We start from the raw sequence: 26,069 nt of genomic DNA on the forward strand, positions 1-26,069 counted from the left end.
TTTCAGACAACCAAACCAATGCACTATTCCCGCCAATAGAAATAGAAGGCCAGTTCTTGACAGACAGAAAAGCATTCTTACTAGGCAGGGCAGGGCTGTGTGTTACACAGGTGGGAGCCCATCACAGGTCTGGTCTGGGGGTTGCAGAGTGAAGCGTTGACCTGTGTGTGCCGATCCTGCAGACAAATGGCTTTCATCGAGACTCGACCTGAGAGTTAGAAAGAAAAATGACATGACATTGTGGCCATAGGCACAAGTTTATAGCAAGACTGTGATAGGGGTAAAACTGCTTTTATACAATAAAGATAATGTTAAAAAGATAGTTCATCTAAAAGTGATAATTCTGTCATCATTAAATTACCCTCAGATTGCTCCAAACTGCTAAACACAAAGGATGATATTTAGAAGAATGTCAGTAAACAAAGAGATCTCATGCCCTGTTGACTCCCATATATTTATTTTCCCTTATATGGCAGTACATGTGGGATGAGAACTGTTTTGTTACTGACATTCTTCCAAATATCTTCCTTTGTGTTCAGCAGTATAAACAAATGTATACACGTTTCGAACAACCTGAGGTTGAGTAAATTATTACAGAATTTTCCTTTTGGGGTGAACTGTCCCTTTACCATTGGTAAAAAATTCAAAACAATGATTAGACAACCGTAGTGCATCAACGACCAAAGCAAATACTGACATTGTGTCACCACAAACACGAAGTGAGATGCATCAGTGCTGTTTTATTAAATATTAACACTTCTGGATCACTGCTTGTCAAAACAGGTTTATAGACTGAAACTTACTATTGTATAAAAGGACAAAAAAATTACATCCACTTTCTTTTCACATGTTGCATCTCTTCCAAAATGACCCACCTAACATACGTCTTTACCATTTGATAAGCTAAAGCATACAGTCTTTTAAAAGGGAAAGCTTGCAGCACACACGGTGTGTTAAGGGGGGATTATAGGAGCTCAGGATGAATGGCAGTACTGTAGTTTGGCTTCTGTTGTGGCAAACAAAGCCGGGCCTCTGTCAGTGTGAGAGGCCAGGAGGGGCGGCCCAGAGGTCCGCTCTAAAGAAAAACATGAATGAAACCGTGTGAGAGCTCAGATAGAGATCTGTGCTCCGGGGATGTCATGGTGCTGTCTGCCTGCCACCAACACTCAGACAATTGACTGTGAATGGAGGAGCCACAACCACACAGACGCATATACAGAGATGAGTGAAAAAGATTGGGTGGACATTAGCGGAGGTCTAGAGGAAGTTCAAACTTTTGTCTTTCTCTACTGCTCACAAAGGTGCTTTTGATTGGTCTGGACAAACACTTGTCATACAAGAAACATTATTCCTAATCAAACAAAAGCACAAATTCTGTGTCTTTCTTCTAACATGCAAATGCAAACATTTAAATATGATGTATAGGCAGAAAAACACACTTACCTCCAGCACAGGGCGCAGAGCAGTCTGAGCGTACCACAGACCAGGTGTAGTTGTGCTTCTTCTCTGGGTGAGGTAGCGTGTACTCCCAGGACACACCAGGATTTTTGCCTTGAAGAAGAATCTGTGGAGGAAGAAAGAACATCAAATGAGCAGGTCAGAGGAAAAGAGACAGCTTAGCGGAGACATGGGTCAAAACAATGGGTCTACCACTCGCTGAATGAGAGGCTGCCAGAGCATCTGTGGCTGTTTTGTGGCTGTAGCTCTGTTGGGATTGACAGTTGGACAGCACAATGCAAAGTTAGTGACCACTGCTCTAAAAGGAGGTTTAAATTAGATTGTGTATGTGTCCGAACTATTGCTTGAAAAGTATTACTTTCATAGTTTAGAAAGTTGTGGGTTTGTTTAAATCCGGTTGACATCTTCGTCTTGTTTTTTACATTTGATGTCTTCTGTTTGCATTATTGATTATTTTATGTTCAGTCGAGCTGTACGTTTAGTGGCTGGAAAAGATTTTGTAGGGATATTTCTCAGACTAGACCACAGAGGAAGATCAAGCGGCTTTACACTAAAACTGTGCCCAGGGCCCACTGAGTATTGCCTGAGGATGATTTTGATGGAATGGAAAAGTGTTCCTAAAAGAAGAGGACCTTTGTTTTAACTTTGGCTTTTCCACAAGGGCAGACTATTCGTACCAAAGAAAATGCAATGACACCAAATTCACTGGAACTGGTAAACCACCAAACTATTTATAGAAAGCACAGGGACAGTTGTGCTTGAGCTGAAACCACTGTCAACTAAACAAGGTTTAAATCCTGAGGCTCTTTACACTCACTGGAGAGTTTCAGCCACATGTTTAAATAAGATGTTTGCAAAGCAGACATTTCTGGTGAGTAAAGGGTCATTTATTCAAGACATTAGGCATGTTACTAATAGTTTTTTATGTAAACATGAAATAGACAACTGCAGTTTGTTTTATACTGTTCTCCTATCCTATACTGTGAAATGAAGCAGTGGATTATGTACAAACTGCTTTACACATGTCTTCGGGACTCTTTTTGCTGATGAGGCCAGATTCTTAAATCAGACACTAAAGATGACATAAATACTCAGCCAACCACAATGCTTCGACAGATTTTCCAGTAAACCAAAACCAACTAATATGTGACACAGTCTGTAAAACTGTAAAAATCTAATTATGACATAAGCAAAGTTTGATTTCAACCAATTTCAACATAATTTAAATCGTTGACATTGCCTTACTCAGTCAATATAAAAAAACAATGTTGTAATTTCACAGAATGTTCTTTACATTATATAGAGTGATATTATGTAAATCACAAAAAATAGGGGCTTTAACAGACTGAGCTGATTACAACCTCTAGAACCACGTCAAAGTTTACCTTCACATTTCTCCAAATGTATTTGCCTTAACGTTTATACCAGTAAGGGTCTTGAAGCTGAAGTATCCCTTTTCCACAGTGGTGACGGAGAGATCCAGCCAAGCTTAATTGACCAGCTGCTTCCCTCGAATAGGGACAGCAAGCCTCTCTGATCTATTGAGTTAAATTGCAAAAATCCTAATCTTTTAATCTCCGTCTACCCTCCTCTTCTTTTCAAAATTACAGAGCATTCTTACAGAGATTAATTCCAATTTATTTACAAATCAAACATCAGCCAAACCAGGAAAAGCAAAGCGAACACAGAAAGACCAGTCCATGTTGAAGAGGAACACGAACTGAATGTAATGTAAAGGCTGAGTGCACTGCAGATCAATGTGTGTGAAATAATGGATGGCTAACATCTGTTCAATTTGCACAAAGAAAACTGCAAAAGTATCAAGGCCAAGTGAACAGAAGAAGTGTTAACAGCTTGGGGTGCTGTAACAAGAGGAATCTGGAAGTAATGTTTCAAAGATTTTAAATACATAATTCATCTCCAACAATAAGCGCTTTTCCACCATCGTGCCAAGCCGTTCTTGTTGCTTAATCGTTCCACTCCGTGCCGATCCATGTCAACCGGTACGTAAATGGTTTCATTTCCACTGCAGGGCTGATAACGTACATTTTTAGAATGTAAACATATATGCGTCACGCGCTGCCTTGGTAACCCAAGAGACTGAGGTACAATGCCTCTGCGGGCATTCAGTTGCACAATTTAGCACAATAAGACAACCTGAAAAAATAGCAATATTTAAGGTTGGCGGAAATAAACTGTTCTGTGCAAACAGAGCCGGTTTTGAGTGAGGCACGATTAAGCAGCTGATAAAGATGCAGTCTTGTACTGTATGTGTTGTATGACTATTGGTTAATGTTGATTAGCTGCACCTGATGTGATCGGCTAATGCAAACTGGACTCACATGACCTGCGAGAACTGATGCTATGTTTGATTTCTATTTTATTTCCAGTGCGCTTTTCACAGTTAGGCCCTATGCATTGCTGTAATACAACTACATGAATATAGAAAGATGTAGATTTGAAAAAGAAACTTAATAGAAAATATAGAATACAAGTTATACGAATATATGGCTATTATTGCAATTTCCTCACAATCTTTATGGGATTTAACTAAGTAATAGTGTAAACTAACTGTCTATACAATTGTTATCAGTTTCTATGCAGAAAGGTGACCGAGTTGATGACAAATACATCAGTTTTAAACCTGAAATGACATGGACAGGTACCAGAAATCATATCACCCAAGGACTTGTATTTGACTTAGTACTTTATGAAAAGAAATGTAGCCAAGAGAGTATAACATTTTGAGACTATGAAACATTTGGACAATTATTATTAGAGTATATACAGTTCAATATGGCTACTTTTCTAAACATAGGGAGGGCCCAGATCTTTAATATAGCTAAGCCACAAGGAATTAGTATGATTTATTATCAGAGTAAGTTTTAGGATTATTAGGATAGTTACAATAGACATTTCTGAAAACATGCATCTGTATTTAATAGTGTAACTGTGTTTGAAACTGTAGTTAGAGATTGTGGTAAACAAGTTTAGATTTGTACTCCTCACAGCTATCTTGCAAGACTGTGGAGTCTACAACACACTAAAAGAACAGACCTCTCTTTCCAAAAACAAGCATATTACTGCATAAAATATATATATTTGCATAGAATATAATTCATCTACCATTTATGAACAGTCTAAAATGGCTAAAGGTGACCTCTGTATTTGTTTAAGTCATGCTGGCCAATATGATTGTTTTTGGTTGACACCATACAATGGGTGAATGCAGGATCACAGAAAAGCTATTTTATTCAGTTACTAAAGCCACTATTCAGAAATGGACAATTTATTGCATGAAGTGTTTGAAATAAGGTATGCATTATTTCCCATGTGAGGCAACCTGATCCATGTAACATAAAACAGCTTATTAGGCCACATGTATGACAAGAGAGTGCATAGGACTTTGAATTCCCCATTTTCAACTGAGTTCAAGTTTAAAGTTTCTTTTTGAAATATAATGATCTCCCATTATTTTCGGCTCTTTAGATTTTCATACAAATAAATGAAGAGTTCTTTGTATGCCTTAACCTCAAAGGTCATCTGTAGCTATACTCATCACCCTACAGCGTGCGTTTCTTCCTTATAAGAGGTGCACTATATTGCCCATTAGCAATAGCACGCAGAGCAAGAAGTTCAAAGTTTACTGCCATTCACATTGTCGCACTGTTAGATCTTCAATCTCTATACACCAGAGATAAAAGTCGCGATGACCACGTCGGCTCTGGCCTGCAATTAATCCCAAACAGAAGCTTTAGTCTGCCCATTAAACTCATTTGTGTGCTTTCTTTTCTTTCTCTCTCTCCCTTTCTCTCATTTGTTTCTCATCTCTCTCGCCCACCCACCCACTGTCACTCAGCGTTGTTTTCATCTGACCGAACGGCCACGGCGCTCTTGCCAAGGCCCTGTCATGGTTAATTCACTAACAGGTGTCAGATCGGAATAGGATGGGGTGACTCACTTCAAAGAACAGGGTCTCATTAGTGGGTCCGGCAGCGTAGAGGCTCTCAGGCCGGTTGAAAGAGCGTTGGTAGCTGAAAGTGGTGCCGGCAAACTGGAACCTGCCTGGCCAGTCCACCGTCCAATCTCCCGTAAGGTAGTAAGAGCCTCGCTTCAGGCTACGGACAGCCAGGTAGCTGGTGGAGATCTCCATCTCCTGCACCCTGATGCTCCTTGCTCCAGCAGGAACTACCACAACAGGGTAATACTCTGAAAACAAAAATAGGGTGATAGGATGAGAAAAGCATAGTTAAACTTTTATAAGTATATATTTTTGTAAAGATAGATGATACATTTCATATTAAGGCAGACAAGCCATTCCAACTTTCATGGAAATCGACCAAAAAGAGAAAATAAGTATATTATTCTCTTTAAAATAAGACAAGTGTAATGAGCAAGGCGGGGACGAGAGCCGTGAGGGAACGGCGCAAGGCCGGTGACGCGAATGATAATCAGTGTAAGCTGCCATTGCACCGGTCTCGCACCGGTTTGTTATTTTTATTAAAAGTTAGGGTTACGTTCGCCGGTTCATGCCTTCTTCCTCCCAGATTTTTGGCACTTATGTAATACGGTTCAATGTAAGGAAGGAGGCGGGAACTGACAAACGTACAACCACTTTTAATATAATAAACAAACAACAAACTGAAAGTTCCCTCACAACTCTCGTCTCGCATAGATAAGAAACAGTATCTACAAAATTGTATTGAATGTGTGAGTATGAAAAACCCACCATTGGCTCTGTGTTGGAGGATGTACTGGCCAATGAAGAACTTGCAGGTAGAGTTGTCACCTTTACACACCCCACAGGCATCCAGAGCGGCCTTTGAACCCAATACTTGGTCACAGCCCACGGGCTACACAGCAAAAGTGATGCAAATAAAATGCTCAATCTGACACTCATATTTTCCTATCAAATATACCTAAACAGTTGTAATTGTGTCAAAAAATGTCTGATATTCTTTTATCCTCACAAACCTCACACATCCCATCAATGCACACCCCTCTTTTGTAGTCAGAGCAAGACGTCCCATCCTTGACTTTGCTGGACATAGCAAAGAAAAAATCAAAGTCCTCAGCAATGCAGTACAGCTTGCAGATGTCCTCTTCTAGAAAAGAGATGAATAGGGTTATCACATATTATAGCTCCAATGCGATTATATGTCAGCTCTTCTAAAGCTTTGCACCTGTTGTGTTATCACACTCCAATGCCGTTTTTATGTGCGAGAACATATGGAGACGTAAGCTTATAAACCTTTATAGGCAAAATGCATATGGACTTTTATGTCAAATGGAAAACAAATCCAGCTAGACTTTATTTATAATGTATTATATGTAAAACCACACTAGTAAAGATTATTCCCACTAACGTAGTTTGAGCATAGAACAATTCTGATAGCACGTATCTGACATTCTGAATATGATTTATATATTTAACATATATATATTTTATATATAACACAATATAGTTCTATACCAAATTTAGGAATTATATCAGTTGGTAAAAGACACATTTGTGAAGTCTATAATTATATATATTGTCATAATAACTAGACGTGGTTTCATGTCGAGTCTGGGAGTCATCATTACACAAAGTACTGAAGATTTCCATCAAGCATCATTTACTCTTAGTGTGCACAATGCAGATGTTTACTATCTAATGCCAACCGAGAGTGAGAGTTGTGTGTGGTTCATCTGGCAGTAACTACGAGGCGCATCATGCTGTAGACAACAAACCCACAGAACACGTGACACTAAAACTTAATGGTGTCATAAGACGTGTCTAAACCGAATATTACAGTATAGTTTGTTTTGGTGTAAAACAATGTGTATACATGATTTAAAGTTTAAAAAAACTTGTATTTTCCACATGTATATCATCTTTTCCCCGCCTCTCTGAAACGTGCAGGTCTTTTTACAAAGCTCATCGCTGTGAAAAGCGAGGTGTGCTAAGCGAGGTGTGCTATGATTGGCCAGTTAACCAGTGCGTAGTGATTGGTCGAATATTGCAAGCATGTGATGGAAATGTAACGCCTCTCACCATATTTGGACAGATACGCCCACCTTACTTAGGTATACATTATGGCAGTCTTACCATAATCATACCAGAAACTGACGTAGATTTGTGGGGGTATGGTTACACGAGGCATTCAGGCAGGTCTGGTTGAGAATTTACCTTTAAATAAACTTACATTTTTGCAATTTTACGTGTCTAATACATGCATGGGCAACGTATTCAAAAACACAGAAAAACACGTATTTGCGCTGTATGACTCCTTTAAACACTGTTACAAACGGGACCATAAAGCTGGAATGCAAGAAGGGCAGTGGTATCCAACTCTCCCACAGGGGAAACAGACCTTTATAAGAGATGCACGTGGATCTCACAGTAACAGCACACTTTCAAACAGTATACAGCCAGAAAATGATACTTTACACAAAATCCATTTTTGTTCATATAACTTTAACATATAATATTCGTACTTTCTGCATGTTCTGGGCCATCATTGACTACCATAGAAGAGAAAATTACAATGGTAGTCAAAAGTGCCCCAGAACTGTTGGCTTTCATACATTCTAAAAAAATTGCTTGTAATCATAGGGGAAACACTTTAAGTGCTATATAGCACCATATCTTGGTGCTTCAGTGCTTCTTCTGAGGTCCTTTGGGGTGAACGAGGTGCTATACCTAAGGCAGGACACAATCTACTGATTAGTACATGGGGTTCCTTTCACCCCAATGGCAAAAGTTTAGCCTCAGTGGATACTCCATCCAACATCTTCTCCAAACTACTCTATCTTCAATTCTCATTAATGAAAATCTACATCTTTGTATCTTTCCTTTGTTTTTCTGCTTACACTTTATCAATCCCAGTCCTCCACTTAATGTGTCCCAAAGCCAATACAGTTTTTTTCAATTGCTTACATCCCTTTGACCAATCTGTAGTCACATTTTCAAAACTCTAATTACAATTAGCACAAGATCAGTCTTTTGTGACCATATCTTAAACACAACATGTGTTGTTTTCACACAATATTCTGTCAATTAACACGTTTCTAAAATGCTTAAATTTTCTTTTCAAAATCACAGATCTTTCTTATCTTTTTTACAAATGCTTAAACACAGCATGACAAAAATGAAGACCTAACGTTCTTCTGCATAACTGCAGCTGACAGTAAAAGAGCTGATAAGAAATGTATAATTAGTAATAGATGAAAATTAACTGATTCCAATCTCAATCTGAGCCAGATGTTTTGAGATTAAGTCTTTCCATCATCCAAAAACTGAAGATCATATAGATGTCAACTGCACTTTTTCTGTACATTTTGTTTTAAAATTTCAGCAATTTAGCATTTTCTGATTCATCTATCCACATGCATAGATCTATACTAGAAGGGTGGTAAAATGAGGGATGGCTGCATGATATTTCTATCTATTTTAGACAAATGTACAAATAATATCCACCTTTAGTTAATAGACAGAAAATTATGTTTGAACACAGATAATTCAATATTATTCTGTTGCAATGAACCCCATCCATGGGTTACTGTAAGTTGTAACGATAGCACTTCTGTCAGTATGGTAACGGTATGTTCTAGAAAGAGACTTTAAGTGTTCATTCGTAGCAGAGATGTGTATGTTGTTTGTGTAAAAAAAAAATGATCAAGCTCAACTATTTTTGAGTGATTGATCTAAAACCAAAAGCGTTATGCCCCGCTATCCCTTATCTAAAATAACTCAAATGTGTTTACAGCTGACTGAATTTTAGTATTTAAAAAAAATTACTTTCATAATCTATACGCGTCGAACTGAAACAAGTAAAGCAATTTTAGTAATGTTATTATTTGTTAGCATTTTGACAGTCTATGCACTATGATTGACTATGGGTTCCTGTTGGATAGAAAGAATATTTTGACCAAATCACTCAATTTTTTAATCGGGTCTGCTGTATTTTGAAAGAGTTAGTATATGCAGAAAAAGGTATTCAGCATTTGCAATGTAGAGTTTGTATTTATTTAAAAAAACAATTGGTTTTCGTCAAAAACGAATTCTGTTGCTGTGTTACCGTGTTAAGAGTTTTAAAAAATTACTCTAAGAATTGGTTAACAATTTATAAAAACTGTAAACATAAACAGTCTGAATAAGTCTTATTCAGGTATAAACGTGCCTGCAAGGTTGATCAGTGAACTGCATGAAGCAAGTGGCTGCATGTTTCCAGTGCAAATTCATTCATGTTCAGTCAATACAAATTATGTCAGCTGAATAGATGGGGCACAATATATATTGCCTATGTAACAATCTTCATAAATACATTCTGTCAGAACCAAATGGGAATGATTACATTAAAAAAACAAACTTGCCCCTGTTGAGTCAACTATCACAGGGTACCAAAAACAAACAAAGAAGGTCAAGAATATTTTTACATTGCGTGTTGTAATACATTTTCTCTAAAGAAAACTGTAAATCTTGCATGTGCATTAAAATTACCAAGCACTGAGTAAGCAGGCCCAATTTACAAAAGCAGACAACAAGCACTTCTGTGGTGTCCTGGTGGGAGTTTACAAAAAGGTTGTATTTGTTAGTAAATGCATGAGCTGACATGAACTAACAATAAGCAACATCGTTTTAAGCATATATTCATCTTTGTTAACATTAACGTCAATTCAATTATTCATTTTAGTTCACTGTGCATGTCCAACTTACCGTATGTTAAAAAATACTGTATAGTATTGTTCATAGCCAGGTTATGTTCGATAAAGTGATAGTTCAGAAAATTCTGTCATTTACTCCCTCGTTTTGCGGAAGAAAGTCATACAGGTTTAACCGATGATAGAATTTTCATTGTTGGGTAGAGTATCCCTTTAACTAACATTGTAAAGTGTTACTGGTATCTCAGTGCTCAGTATTGTTGCCTTTTTAAGAGTTAACAAGCATGAGAATGTTTGAAACAACTACAGAGGTTTGTTGTGCTCTTTCAAACTGTTAATGAGACATTTGCTCTTGTTATAATGAATGCATTATGGCACAAACATCTCCCGTACCTTCCACTTTGGTGTATGGCTTCCATTTGTAGTACCATCCCCTGAAGGGTTTGCTGTTGTACTCTGCGCACTGCTGAGCTCGGAAGTCCACTCCATTGGCCTGGCACGGTTTGGTGTTACACAGCTGGTGTAGTCGACTGGGGCCTTGGCAGAACTTGCCATTGTGCTGTGGGCTTGGGTGAGACAACCGACAATTAGCACAGCTAAGATGGAAGCAGAGAGAGAGCGAGAAAAAGAGAAGAACCAGATGTGCCTCAGCGAGCAGCTGCTTGGTATGTTTTGGAAGACGTTTTTCATATGATGTGCATTAGCATCTTCACCATGGGAATGTCTTTGTGGGTTACCTGTGATGTGTCCGACTGAATCACATTTTAACTGACAGCTGTAAAAGTTATAAAGTGTCTGGGATGCAATTCCATTCTTGGACATGCCTGTGTTGTCAACATTGGGTCTGAATATTAAACTTGAGAGAGTAAAGACAACACGCAGATGTGCCGATGTGCTTTACAGATCGGGATATCCGAGCAGACTCGCTTGCACGCTGCAGCCATATGGAAAAATGCTAGAACAAGAGAACACAGGCCAAGACTTTTTTGGAACCAACGTTACTGTAAAGCTCTGACCCGCAGGACTGAATATCACAGAAGGTCAGCTCCCAGGATCAAGACAGTTGGAATGGTCACCCTGCTTTACAGAGGCAACTTGAGGCTGCAGAAGAGCGGCAGCCTCCGCCCAAAGCCGCAGGAATCCTGTCGAGTGCCACATGAAGCACAGTCACCCTGTTTTCTCCAAGAAAACCAGACCAGCAGCTCCTCTAAGTGGTCCTGTGAGAGCAGAGGTATGTTTGCGGCATGGCTGCGTGTTTCAAAATTGAAGACTTTTGTGTACCCTCTTGTAGCCTAACCTCAAAGCAAATGACTGCACCCTGGGCCTGGATTTGTTGGGCTTCTATCAATGTGTGTGTGTTTGCCTTTGCATGTTCTTTTTGTCTCTGGTCTTTGGCTTTTTATTGCACGTTCACACTTGAGGTTAGGAAACCACACAGAGAAGGCAGGTGAGCATTTCTCATGTTCTTAAAAAATGTCATCACTTCTATGCATCCAAAGTGATCAAACAGAATGAGCCTTCAATGAAAAAACAAACACACACTTACGTATTACTGCTCTTCTGTTGTGAATGGCACAACCGCTCTGTGTTCGACAGGTGTGTACAAACAGATTGTGGTGGAAAGTTTTGCATCAGCCTCCTGGATATAAACAATATTACAGCAGTGCTGTCAGAAGTCTGTTTGTGCGGGGCTGCTTTTGTTTTTGGAGCAGGTTTCAGGCTGATCCTATTAGGGCTTTAGGGACAGTGTAGTAAGGGTCCATATGGTGGAGTACTTACAACCACACAGAGCTAAAAAAACAAGAGAGGGCAGGGGGGAGTTTAGCTTTCCAGATTAGACGTTGTTTATACAATAACTGTTCCAAAACCAACTTGTACATAAACTAAATTTCTTCCTTTATGTCGGCAAGCTTCGTATCATCATTGTCCCACTCTGAATGTTAAACAGGAGAAGAATATCCAAACTTCAGAAGGGAACGGGGTCACCCTGTCTGCCTGCTTGCCTGAATCTCTCCACCCCCCGCCCTGACCCATATCCTTCTCCGCATCATGCCATACACCATGTCCTCTTTTAATCAAAGCCCTATAATGCCCACAATGTTCACTATTTTGCATCCTGTTTACGTTAAGACCATTAAAACAGACCTAAATATATACAGTATATACTGTACATAAACAAGACGCAAAGTATGCTACTTAAGGGGATAGCTCACCAAAAAAAAATCTGTCATTATTTATTCACCCCATGATGTTCAAAACCTGTATGTGACACAAAAGAAGATATTTTGAGAAATGCATCCATTCAATGGAAGTTGATGGAAGACAATGTTGTTTGGTTACCAGCATTCTTCAAAATATCTTCTTTTGTGTTCTGCAGAAGAAAGAACATCGCACAGGCATGACATTCATTTTAATTTCTGAGTGAACTATCCCTTTAACAATGCCTTATGTACAGTAAACAAACAACACGGCCTGTTAAACACGGCAATTCAATCCACAACCATCTGCATGCACTTTACTGTAGGCTGTTGCCAAGAGACATTTATCTAACTCTCATATCAAAAGATACACTTACATCCGGCAGCTGAGTATGGATAAAGTAAAAGGAGCATCTTTATTAGATCATTCTTACTGATAAATGTCCTTTCAATGAGATGAGTTCTCCTGCCGCTGGCTTCAAACAGCTGTCTTCTGAGCTAACACTGAAGAAGCAATAGAATACGCAGACACCACCCGACAGAAAACGTTGAGATAATACCATTGCTGTTAAAACACCTTTTCTGCTGCAGGCGCCAAAAGGAATAATAATCAAACTCAATCCCACAGGAAAATATTTTACGAGGTGGCTAATTCACGAATCATTGTGAATCATACAAAAACGTACGATACATACGTAGAAACAAAGCAATACTGAAGCCCCACCCCTAACTCCACCCCTAAACCTAACATCACTGGCATGAAAGCAAATTGTACTAAAATGTCAGAATGAGATCGTACAAATTCGTTCGAAGTAACCAAAATTAGCAACCTCGTAAAATAGTTTAAAAAAAATCGTGATATTGTATTGAATAATCTATCAAAGCCTCTTTTATCCAATAACGTTTATCAAAAAAAAGCTCCAATATTTTCCTGTCAACATGTGAAAATGTTCTGATCGACAAGAATTAAGATTTCCATATGTAGACATTAACTGCCATGCACGCCATACATACATATTCACAAATAACTACTTAATAAGTATATACTAGGAGGGTAAAATACAGTCATACCCCCTTTTGTATTTATCTTTGTGGGGGATGACGCTGATAGCAAAAACAGTGGAAATGAAGGCTAATCCCTTGCTTCCAGATTAATGCACAAAAACAAATTCTGACAGACGAAAGCAACTCCATCTGACTGATTCCACTGCAGCCTAGGCCTCTCTCAGTTTATCAGATGCCACCGGCTTAATACAGACTATCAGCATAAAGACTCCAAGTAAAACATCATTATACTGCTTACATGAAAACACTACGCTGATCTTCTGAAAGCTGAATAAATAAGCGTTCTATTGATATATGGTTTGTTAGGATAGGACAATATTTTACCAATATTTGACAATATTTGATAGTCAATATTTGGTGCATAAAATAAAAAACTGAGAGAATTGCCTTTAATGTTGTCCAAATGAAGTCCTTAGCATAGCATATTACAAAAATAAAGTTTTGATATATTTATGTCATAAAATTTACAAAAAATCTTCACAGAAGAATCTTCTTTATGTAATATCCTAGTGATTTGTGGCATAAAAGAAAGATAGATAATTTTGATTCTATGTATTGTTGGCTTTGCCACAAATATTCCTGTGGTACTTAAAACTGGATTTGTTTATTTTATCTGAATTTACTTCAGCATGTTTCATACATTTCATGAATCGAAAATGTGAAGCGTTTAAAATAAAATTCAGAATTCTATAAAACACTAAATAAAATCCAGATAATTAAAATTTATTCTGGTATTTACCTTCGTATTCCCATTATTTCATGTAAGAAACACACTTGACAAATATTTCTACCGTTTTTCCTAAACCATTTGCTTGATTATTTGTCTATTCACTCATTGTTCATTTTCTTTGATCTTATTGGAGCTGTTTAGGTCAGACATGTCTGCCTGACTGTCTAAGGCATTTGCCATGTTTCCTTCCAAAATAAAATGCCATACACGTACAGTAAAACTTTTTGTGCTCTTAAAAAGAGAAGCAAGGGGGCACGTGACTATGACTGGCTGAGGACGTGTTTTCGCTGAGCTCCCGCTCCCACACAATATTAACTAGATTTCCAGCAACTTACTACACTCCTTTTAGCTCAAAATAGCAACTACATAAGTGGCAACGAACAAGTGAACTTTGCTGGTGATTAACCATGTCGAAACAGCAGAAAATTCAGTCACGGAAGTTGACAAATACTTCAGCTGCTAATGCTAGCTCAGCTAGCGACTCTCCATTACAAGACGATGGGCCTCTGCCTATTGTGGACACCACGACTTTGATCCGCGAGGTAACCCAAAGTTTTACTAATGCCATGGACGAAAAGCTCTCTAAATTCTCAAAGACTCTAGAAAAAATTTCCTCAACTTTGGAGAGCCAGTCCAAACGCATCACCGCGGCGGAGCAGCGAGTTTCGGATGTGGAAGACACAGTGGCCGGGCTGGAGCTAAGAGTCGCTGAAGCAGAGAAGAAAATTAAGTTAATGGCAGATAGCATGGATGATATGGAGAACCGAAGCAGGTGGGACAATATCCGTCTCCTCAATCTGGAAGAGGGCACGGAGGAGAAACGTCCTCTACAGTTCTTTGAATCTTGGCTCCCGACTGTACTCGGCTTAGAGGGTAGCCCCGGTACTAAAACCCATATTAAGATCGACCGGGCACACTGCAGCTTGGGACCACGGGGAGCGCGTCCACGTCCGGTGATTATTAAGCTTCACAACTCCAGAGACAAACTCAGGATAATGGCAGCACTGAGGGCGAAGCCGAACCTGGAGTACGAAGGCAGGAAGATCCTGATTCACCAGGACCTATCTACTGCGGTTCGAGAGAGACGTTGCGCCTTCAATAGCGTATGTCAAGCCCTTATTGACAAAGGTATCCGTTTCAGCATGCGATTCCCGGCTATACTCACCGTGAACCACAACGGTACGGAGCACAAATTTGAAACACAGAGAGGTGCAGAAAACTTTCTCAATACGGTGGAATAGAGTCAGAAGATGACTCCGGTCTGTGATTCTCATCTGCCGGTTCGCTAAGGACTGAGTAAGTTTTATTATATATATGCAGAAAACTGTATATTCTAAAACTATTATTACAGCAAACTAAAACAGTTTGCATGAGAATTTAAATGGGCTCAGAGTCGAGTTGGCTCAACTATGTTTCTTCCTCTATTAAGATACAAGGGATTTGCTGTTACTGATAATATTGTAGCTACAGGAGCTTTTTGCCAATCTGACGGATCAGAATAATAATGTGCTTGTTAACTTTATGTTGTGGGGGTGGGAGTGAGATATCGAAACTGTTTTGTTTTTACAACACCACCCATTGGGTAGCTTTTTGTTTACTTGGTTTTCTCAGAGTTCTGACGTTCTCTGTTGGTGATGGGCATGTTTATCCCAGCACAGTTTATCTGCCCAATAAGTGTGTTTTGTTATTTTTTTATTTTATATATTATGTTTTATCTACCCTAAATGGATCACTCTCATTTGCTACCCGATAAGTAGTCCACGTCATGAGTAACACAAAAATTATTACACTAAATGTCAAAGGTATCAATCATGTGGTGAAGCGGCGGAAAATTCTCTCCATGCTCAAAAAAGATAAGGTGCACGTGGCACTATTACAAGAGACCCACCTCACTGATCTGGAACACTTGAAATTAAAGATGGACTGGGTCGGCCAAATTTTTTACTCTTCATTTAACTCAAAGAGTAGATGGATGGGCAGGATCAGCCTGATAAAGACGAACGTGCTTCCCAGAATATTATATCCAATGCAAATGCTACCACTTAGGATCACTAGAAGGGCATTTTTAGGTATAGAAAGAGCTCTCTCAAATTTCATATGGCACGGAAAGAGACCTAGATTAAAGATGAAAACTTTACAACTACCCGTTAACAGAGGGGGTCAAGCCCTTCCCAATTTTTTGTATTATAACTGGGCCTGTCATGCACGCATAATATCAGGCTGGCTCAATCATTTTCTCCACCAGGAGGGAACCCTGGTGGATGCCTGGTGCTGTGCCCCTTACTCCCCCATCAGTCGTATTTAAATTAACAAAGATGAAATCATGGCAGAGGTTAAAAATAATCCCATCATGCTTAACACTGTAAAGACTTGGCGTGATATCACTAAACATGTTGGTCAGAGAGGCTTTTCATTAGCATTACAACCTATAACCCAAAATAAAGCTTTTCCTCCTGGTGTGGGGAAAAGTATTTTCAATTTTTGGTACTCAAAGGGGTTACGATTCGTGGGTAATTTATTTGAAAACAGTAATTTTATGTCATTCTCACAACTTCAGAATGAATACCATATACCACACTTTTTTGGTTTTCTTCAGGTTAGACATTTTGTACAGTCCAATCTTGTACTTTCAACAGACCAATCAATAGAGAGTCCAATTGATGGCCTCCTCCTTACTTTTAATTCAATTGCTTCCAATAACAGAAAATGTATCTCACTCTTTTATGGAAAACTGTACTCTTTTAATTGTGCCAATGTTAACAAAAGCAGGGAGTCATGGGGAAAGAATTTGGAGATTGATCTTGATACTGATATCTGGTCAGATGCATTTGAATCTGTTAAGAAACTGTCTATGTGTAATAGACTTAGAGAAAGTCTGTACAGGATATTGCATAGATTGCAGCGCACTCCTCATTTTCTAAGCAAGATTAACCCCCAAGTCTCTCCCCTCTGTAGGAAGTGTAAGAAAGATGTAGGGACCTACTATCATTGTATTTGGCAATGTCCCTTAATACTCAGGTATTGGAGTAATATTTCTCAGGAGCTAAGTTAAATTTTTCACAAAACAGTTAAATCAGAACCAATCTTGTTCCTTCTGAATCTACATTTAGAGCAGCTCTCTCTACCTGCAGGGCAACTGTTGTTAATGGGTAAACTCTTACTTCTAGCAAGGCGTTGTGTTTTGTTCCAGTGGATTGAGGAAAGACCTCCCTCGGTCATACAGTGGTACAGAGAAATATTTGAGGTTTTTCCTCTGGAACGCCTCAGTGCCATATTAAGGGGCAATACCAATTTGTTTTATAATGTTTGGCAACCTTTTCTTGACTACCTTCCTGGTGATCTTGCTGGTTTGCTGCAGGATGGGAGACCACATTTTGTCTTCACCAATAAGTCATAAATTATTTTGAAATTTCCCCCTTTTTTATTTATTTAATTTAATTTAATTTAATTTTTTAAGATAAATGTGCTTCTACCATTCATAGCTAAACTGCGATTCATGGCATCCTTATGTCGATTTAAAATGTAATTCACGTTTTATTGCAGTGAGATTTCAAATAAGCAAAAAGCAACAGCATACCAGAAAATATTTGTTTGTTTGTTTGTGTTTCCCAGCATCTTTCGATTTATCGGGAGATCAGCAATTGAGAATAAATTTGAAACCGTATGAGCTTTTTTTGGAACTGAGGCAAGAAATGTTTTGATAAGGATCAAAACCATGTCTGGTCCGCAGATTAGTGGCTGTAATACACATCTTGACAGCTGAAAGACATTCAATGGGCTGGCATGTAGAGAGTCTTGGGAGTGGTGTCATGTTTTTATATATAATATAAAGTGTGTTTATTGAGATGTGGCATCAGAGCTTTGTTCTGGTTACCTGGGACTGTTGCAGAATCGCTCTCGGTACATGACCCCTCCACCACAGGTACGTGAACAGTCAGACCACTCCGACCAGCCTGACCATTGGCCATGCACTGCTTTAGGACCATGATCGCCAAATTTCACACACTGTCCCTTTCGGCACCACTGCATTATGGGAAAGAATTACGACATGCAATTACATTAACATTCACAGATGTGCTTGTGTTGTCAATGAGAAAGACGGTGATAGGTAGAGAACTTGGGTGACTTGGAGAGATTATGGGGATCGATAACTACAGTTCTCCTCAAAAATAAAGTTGAACCAAAGTCAGACCTAAATAGGCAACTGTGCACTCACCATGTCTGGTCCGCAGATGGTGCCCTCGGCAGCGGGCATGAACTTGGTCTCACACCGGTGCCCTGTCCTGTGGCACCACAATGATTTACAGATGTCCTGGTGGGCAAGAACAAACACAGTCAAAGAAGAGCCTCCACACACTGGGAACCCTACAACCTCCCTGGCTTGCACCTCGCCACACCGACCCGCCGTTTCTACAGCAACAGCCAATCAGCTCTTGCAACAAATAAAAACCCTGTCAAAATCAATCACTGTTCTGCCCAAAAGAAACACGCTGTTATCGTTGCATTTTGTTTCTTCCCACAATACAACGATAATAATGGGTGATGAAGGGTTGGGACACCAGCCACTGCTGGCTGACGGCCCGATTGCATCTGGCAGTCACCAAGGAAGACGTGGCTTACAAAAGCTAGTAACATTGAACTCTTGCTGGTTTGTTAGCGAACTCTGCTAGCCTGCTTGCTAAAAGCAGCAAGCTCCCACAGCTAAAGACTAAGTGACAAGGACAGGATGGCTCGAGGGAACAGAAAACAAAAACATTAGCCATTATCTCCACAATCCTCCTTAATTAAGATGTACAGCTGCCTTCCATCAAGGTTGATGTTTGGGACTCTTTTCATTGAGCGTTGAAGGTTTGGAAGCAAACAAAAGTAACAGGAATCTCTCAAAGAGGAAGTTCACAGTCTAATCCCACAGATGGACTCTCACAATGTTCATTTCCCAAGCATAACTTTCTTGCAGGTCTTAGTCTTCATCCTAATTATTTGCATATCAATGTGTGTAAGATGCAAAAAACTATGGCGGGTGCCAAAGGAGGCCCCGTCTATCTTGTTGAATTGTGGATGAAGACTTGAGTGAAGTTTGAGGCAATGGGCTTCCTCTCAATCATTTGTTTTCTTTGCAAAGCTCATGTATGTTTGAATTGACCATGAACACTCCACACACAAACACTGCAGGTTTAAGTACATTTACATATCGGAGACACACTAAATCTTTGTGACTGAGTCTGCTGCAATTGCTTTTGTCAGAATAGCATTCATTGAGGCTAAATTGTTTACCAAAAGTCATTGAAATTTTCTAACACATTGACAAAGATTTACGGACTTGCTTCAAATATAAATAACAGGTTTTAAATTCTATGGGTTACCTTTACAAACTCCAAGCTGCAGAGTTGTGCCTTGGAGCCAAACTGCCATTTGCACTGTATGTCGGCATCGTATAGCTGACCTGGAAGCTGTTCAGGGTACTTGTACTGACCTATTTGTTTGGGCTCATCCACTAGACACGAAGCCTGGGCTGTACTGTGAACACATGTGCATGCAAAAACAGATAAACATGGAAACCACCATTAAAAAGCATCGGCAAAATAAAGTACAGCAGTGGCTAAAAAGTAATGTCCAACTTTGGGCAATTGATGTATTCACTCTTTACTCAAATGAAAGAAGCTGTATTAAAAATTGGCATGTGTGTTGCACAGTTGTACTTTGAGTGTAAACTGAAACTCAGCTTTGAGGAAAAGAAAGCATCAACATGTATTAAGAACTGATAAAATCATAGTTAATATGCTCTGTTTCGTGTAAGCTTTTGGTTTTCTATGTATTTTTATATTATGATAAAACCCATATCTCCACGTAAGCAGTAGTTTGCCTTTTTGTCATGTCATTTTGTACAAAAGTTTAGAGTTTTGCCCATGTCGTACCACACAACTTATATTTTGATGGTATAATCTCACCAGAGGGGGCATTACAAGCAAATATACAAATATACCCCAGACATTACATGGTGACCTTATCAGATATTTTAACTAGATTATCCAGTAAGACACATTTGGTGAATCTGGCAAACAACATGTCTATGATCCACAAGCTGAACCAGCATTGAAATTAATTAAATAAATGTAGATGAAGGTTAGAGTTTACCCTAAAAATCTCTTCAGGTATTGCCGACTACATGCAGACCAGGAGAAAACGCCATTATTCCCAGCCAGTGTGGGAGACATTATGTTCCCTTCGGTCTTCCGACAGGGATTCCCCTCTCCATCATGGATCATTCCAAAACTGGTGGCAAAGAAGAGTGAATAAAGGAAAGCAAAAATGGGAGGGAAAGAAAAGGGAGAGAGAAACAGAGAGCTTGTAAATTCTACGCAGTAATACTATTAATGTAGAGCCCTAGGAAACAACCCGCTCCATGACCCAACAGAGCTTTCATCCCACGAGGCCCTTTTATATTATGTACTCTACTAAACTAAAATCATGATTCACACTCACATTTAGATGCATCAAAATGAACACATGCATCATAGCTAAGATATTCAGGAAAACATAAGGAGATTTGGCAAACTGTGCCATGTGTTTAAAAATGGTCACTCCTCAATGAATCAGAGATTAATATCTATTGGCTAGGGAAGATTTTGCCCCAAATCTGCACACATTCTGGGCATGTGTCCTTTTTATTTATCCAAAATGTTTAAACAATTGAGAATAACAAATCCCGCAACATGCTATCAGCTTGGTTCTTCTCCAGGACGCATTTTGTTCCTGTTTGTGTGAGTATGCGCCAACCAGAGGACTCAAAAAACAGCTTTGTCATAAAAATGAGATCTCAGGCGTGCAATGTAACCTTTCCCTTCTCTTACTGAAAACACAAATAAAATGTTTGCCTGTTGTACAGCAGATGGTTTCCCAAATGGAATTAGACCCGAGAGCAGAAGTTAACATACTTATGTCCCGACTCGTGGGCAATGGTGAAGGCGAGGCCCAGCCCAGTGTCTTCATTTATTGTGCAGCTACGGTATTTGCTACACATGCCACTTATTGGAGCAAAACCTGTAGATAGGAAGAACAGTGAAAGATACATTGATGCATTATGGGCAAAAGAATCCAATTCAATGCTCAAACGAAAATTAAATCAGCAATATACTATTTAAGTCTCACTAAACACACCACAATGTGTTCAAAACTACAGAATTTAAAGAAGGATCCCATTACACAAAAACACACGGTCATACTGTTTGATTGATTGTAAAGACAAAGGTTTGAGTTACGCATCACACAGGCAACTTTAAAACACTCATCTCCTCTTTGACATAGATTGAAAGAACTGCATATTTGTGGTTTGAATTCATTACATTTGGCTAAAGCCTTTATATAGAGCAAAGCCTTAAGAAACTGTGCCAACTGATAGCAAAGTGGATCTTGGATTGAGTCAGTTGAAGTTCTCTGCTTAAGGGCAGACTAAAAAAACACGTCACCAACCAAAAGCTGTCTCCGACTTTGGCATTGTGTTATTCACTCTCCTGCATCTTTACTATGCAGTTACGTTCAAAGCACGGGGCCCATGTTAGGTGCTGGATGGTGAAAGTCTTACCCAAGGTGTCACATGGTTCATTTTTCCAGGAGCAGATGTCCAGCCCTGTCAACAGGATGGCATGGTCGTGGCGCTTGCCATTTTTACCCATCAGGCCTGACTGCCACTGGCAGAAGCTGTTGAGGGATTGGTCTGCGTGGTGGTTGATAGACAGACCCAGCTGACACGATAGATGCGGAAAGAGTTAAAAGGGGCGATGAGAGAGAGAAGAGAGGGTAATGAATCAGCAGACATTTAAAAAACGTAAATGTCCTGTTGTTGTACATTCTCAGGCTTTCATAAAGTATGTCTTAATTGCTGAATAAAATATTGTACAATTGTTGAAAGTTATGCATTGAAGTAGCTACTTTCGACAAAGATAAATAGCATTGCAGGTTGCTTTTTTTTAGCTACATCTGCTAAATCCATAAATGTACATTTAAATCTTACCGGATCATTTTCAAGTAAGAGAAGGCTGACCACAACAATGTTAATATCCGTCCCAATAGTTCCATCTTTGAAAAGACTGGAGACCTGTTCAACACAAAAAAGTGTTTGCACATCACTCCACCAAAAGCCAAGTGTTTAATGCACATGCTGGAATTACGTTCTCTAAGCCTTTTTAAGTGTTTCAACAACACTGTTGCTGTGTAGGGATCATCACCTCACCATGTTCATGACAGTGAGGATGTAAGTAGTGAGGTTCTCTCGGCCGTGTTTCTCCAGCATCTTCCTGTCTGCCACCACCAGCGTTTCCACATTCAGGCCTTCGTCTTTGTTGGATGTAATCTCTGAGCGTTTCACCCGGCTTTGCTGTTCAAACTCATCGGGCATGACAAAATTATCTTCTGTGGGAGGCTTGGGAGTATCTGCAGGTACAATGGAGACAAAAAAAAGAAAAGATTATGAAGAGGACAGAGAGAAATTAAATACACCCAAATTTCCTCAAATAAAGTAAGTTCCCTGATAAAACCAACAGAGACGTGATGACGGAGCAGGAAATTTACAGTAATTATTTTTACTTTTCTGTGTCCAAGCACTTATTGAGTTACAAAGATGATTATGAGAAGGGGAGTAATGCTACTAGAGAATATAATGAATATAAATGAATATGATATTGTAACAACATTTATTTGAGAAATTGTTTTGGAAGCTGCATTTAAAATTCTTCAAAACCTGTTGGGACATGTCTGAATAGATGCAATGTAATTCTATTATCACTCTTTTTAATCCTAAAAATACCAACTACACAAAGCACTTTCAATCTAAAAATAGCTCAAAGGAAATTCCCTTACATACATTGCTTGCGGCGTCCACAGAAATGTTGTCTCTGGAGCTTCACATGCTGGTGGTCACGGTTACGGTGATGGTGGTTGTGCTCATAAGGATTGTTTGTGGAGAATCTGCTGGTTTTGTCAGTCTTATCCATGTGGACGCTGCGTTCAGCTGATCGCTTGTAGATGACATGTGGCTGATGTCCAATGGGGGCGCTGTAGTTATGTCGTAAAGCCAAATGGTGTGGTAGTGGCGTGATGAAAAGCTCCTCACCAGAGAACCGGATCAGACCTGACTGCAGAGTAAAAAAGGAAGATGTTTTTATCAGCAGGTATCGAAATAATAAGAATCAAAGGGGTTGTATAATATTTGATGTTCAACATAACATTAAAGGAAAGGTCTATTCATGCATGGCCGTGCGAGTACTCTTCTTTAGTGTTACTGTCAATCCCACGGTCCAATGCTATGGGACTCGGATAGAAATTACTTTAAAATGCTTTAGAACCATCCTATATTTTTACATAAATTAAATTAAATATAAATTGTTATATTTTTAGACACTAGCCAAACACAAGCCGGAAGTCAACTGGGGGTCAGGCGTACACGCGCCCGATGAAACTGTCTATAACACACCCGTCACAAGCATAGACATATGGTCACAAGTATCAATTGCATCAGGTATCAACTCTAGAGACCCATCTATGATATGAAGGTTTTCTCTGACTGCACGTTAATGCATATATTCATACCTATTCTTTACATATTATCTGTATTTAATATACTTGATTCATAAACTATGGGTTAAAAGACCATTTGGAAGCAGGTTTCCCTAAGCTGTTTACATCTTCAGTGACAGTATTTAAAGTTGTTAACTTTAAATATTATGCCTTTCAATTATTGTGCGCAGTTTCTTCAAGCTTAACTACTAAATAGTTATGAATAATATATTTCTGTAGGGTTCTGTGAAAACCAATATTAATAAAAGAATGAAAAAGTAGCTGAGAGAACGATAATAATGAAGAGATTGTTTGAAAAATGCTTAAGAGGTTTCTTTAGAGAGTTTTTTCACATCTTTCTACATTCATGTGCATAGTCATCCAAGAGGGAATTTCCCTCATTTCATTTTCAGGTCCTTCAAACTAACAAAAAGTACTCAAACGGTAATCAGTTGAACAGAGTCTTTTGTTAGACCTCAACTTGTGTTTAATCTAGAAAATTCCATAATAAAGGACCTTGAGTAGACTTATCCCTTCAGTTTAAGAGTGCAAAGATCCAGGACCAAAATATATCAAATAAAAAAGTGAAGTAGGTATTTACAGTATGCGTGTTTGATGTCATGGGGAAAAAGCCCTCCGGGAGACCATCAGAGTAAAGGTGTAACTCTTCTCACACTTTTACATTCCTGGTGGTGGGGGCTTCATAGCCCCTCCAGAAGAAGTCTCAGTGGTTGAAAAAACAGCTGTTGCCAAGTCACAAAAAATGGGCATCACCATAGTTGCAGGTGTCAGCACACAATTAACAGACAATGACATGAAAAGATGTAGAGCAGCCCGGGGCTTCTGAATGCATCCCGCGGAGCATCCCGTTCATCAAATGTTTCAGTCCAGAGAGCAAAAGAAAACTTCATTTGCAGCATAAACTTTCAGCAGCTTGTTTAACGGTGACGATTACAGTGTGGCCATGAGCCAGGAATGTCAGGTATAATAGACTCCAAGACTCTTTCTAGGTGAAACTTGACATATCTATAACCTTTCTCGCCGACACAAAGCTCTTAAACGCTTCTTCTTGAAAACCTCTTTTAAAAAATTGCATTTTAATGCATTATCAGAGAACACCTAATATTGATCGCAAGTATCCACAGTTCCTCCTGGGCAGAAATCACATGATCAGCTCTCCTCTCGTCTGTGTGTATTTGTATTTTCTGGGAAAGGAGGAATTTGTCCTTCCGAGCAGAATTAGACGGCATGTTTGAGAGGTAGGTGGAGGAGGTCAGATATTCACGAGAACTTGATTAATGAGGTGTGGGGTCAAAGGCGAGATCCAACCTTATCGTCTGCTATGATAGTGACACGTATTGGTGCCCTGGGACACGTCCGCAGCAAGCCAACACATGAGCACATTTCGCCATTACTAATAAAACATGTCAGCCCCTAATTGCTTCATTATAAGTCACGCAGACGTGTCTCCAGATTTATTTGGTTTGGGTCAGTGTTTGTACAATGTGGTCCTATATTTGCTAGGACAGAAGGAAACAGCCAAATGGTGCCGCTTTCAGCAAATGTGGCAACATTTCAGCATTAACTTCTTTTAATAACTGCCCTGTCAACGGGAAACGCAACGTGTCTGTTTTATTAAATAAAAACATTCTACGCATTCAGGTCTTTTTAAAAAATTAGATTAGCTTTGCACCATGATTCTTTGTATTGTGCATTAGGTTTGCTGTAGTCGAACCGACAGAGCATGCCGCCAACAAATTTCGATATCCAAGAAAAGCATTTACTGATAAAATGTAAAATGTGAATGCCCTGTAAGCCATTAAAAAATAAATGTGTCGGCCAGGTGAATAAATGCAATTCAGGTTAGATTTATATTGGATTCTTTAGGGTTAGATGAGATAAAACATAATACATGTGGTTAGAAAGGTGTGAAAGCTATTTTTAAAAATCTATAATGGATTTACAGCGTAACCAGACAAGTCTGAGTGGAGACTTGATCAAATAGGTGCTGCTTCATTCATTTATTGAATGTTGTCCCTTTTACCTGTTTTAGGTTTGCAAACATACTCTGATACTTGGTGGTCATGTTATAAAAGACTAAATTGTCGCTGCCTTCTGAAACCTAGGATGTCCACATTTGCTGTATTTCAGAAAATGGAAAAAATACAGTACAAAAACAACTAGTTGGATTTACTAACCCTTTTTAAGTTTTTTAAAAACAAAATAAAAAAAATTAAAACCTACTAGTTGTTTTATCAGTGTACGTTTTATTGGTTAAATACTTGCAAAACCCATACACACATACAGGGTGACTAATAATAAGGATTTGACAAAAAATAAAAACAACAAAATATGGTGATACAAGGTTTTAGAAGGACAACAGGAACAGGTTTGTTGCAGTTGGCTGTAAAATGTCTTGT

At 39.1% G+C, this 26,069-nt stretch overlaps 1 protein-coding gene across 1 annotated transcript in view; it reads right to left on the bottom strand.

The window, feature by feature from the left end:
• Positions 1–26,069, bottom strand: part of adamts18 (ADAM metallopeptidase with thrombospondin type 1 motif, 18) — a 46,699-nt gene that overhangs the window by 10,837 nt on the left and 9,793 nt on the right. The window contains exons 4-18 of the mRNA XM_079467673.1: positions 22,958–23,228; positions 22,328–22,527; positions 22,109–22,192; positions 21,680–21,839; positions 21,033–21,138; positions 20,233–20,370; positions 19,461–19,614; positions 18,314–18,409; positions 17,972–18,120; positions 10,498–10,670; positions 6,433–6,563; positions 6,188–6,311; positions 5,420–5,667; positions 1,444–1,564; positions 82–208 (exon numbers count right to left, since the gene is read on the bottom strand). Coding sequence (XP_079323799.1) covers positions 82–208; positions 1,444–1,564; positions 5,420–5,667; positions 6,188–6,311; positions 6,433–6,563; positions 10,498–10,670; positions 17,972–18,120; positions 18,314–18,409; positions 19,461–19,614; positions 20,233–20,370; positions 21,033–21,138; positions 21,680–21,839; positions 22,109–22,192; positions 22,328–22,527; positions 22,958–23,228 — 2,282 coding nt within the window. The remainder of the gene's footprint in view (positions 1–81; positions 209–1,443; positions 1,565–5,419; positions 5,668–6,187; positions 6,312–6,432; positions 6,564–10,497; positions 10,671–17,971; positions 18,121–18,313; positions 18,410–19,460; positions 19,615–20,232; positions 20,371–21,032; positions 21,139–21,679; positions 21,840–22,108; positions 22,193–22,327; positions 22,528–22,957; positions 23,229–26,069) is intronic.

Source organism: Barbatula barbatula (genome assembly GCF_947034865.1).
Source record: "Barbatula barbatula genome assembly, chromosome: 1".
NCBI lineage: Eukaryota > Metazoa > Chordata > Actinopteri > Cypriniformes > Nemacheilidae > Barbatula > Barbatula barbatula.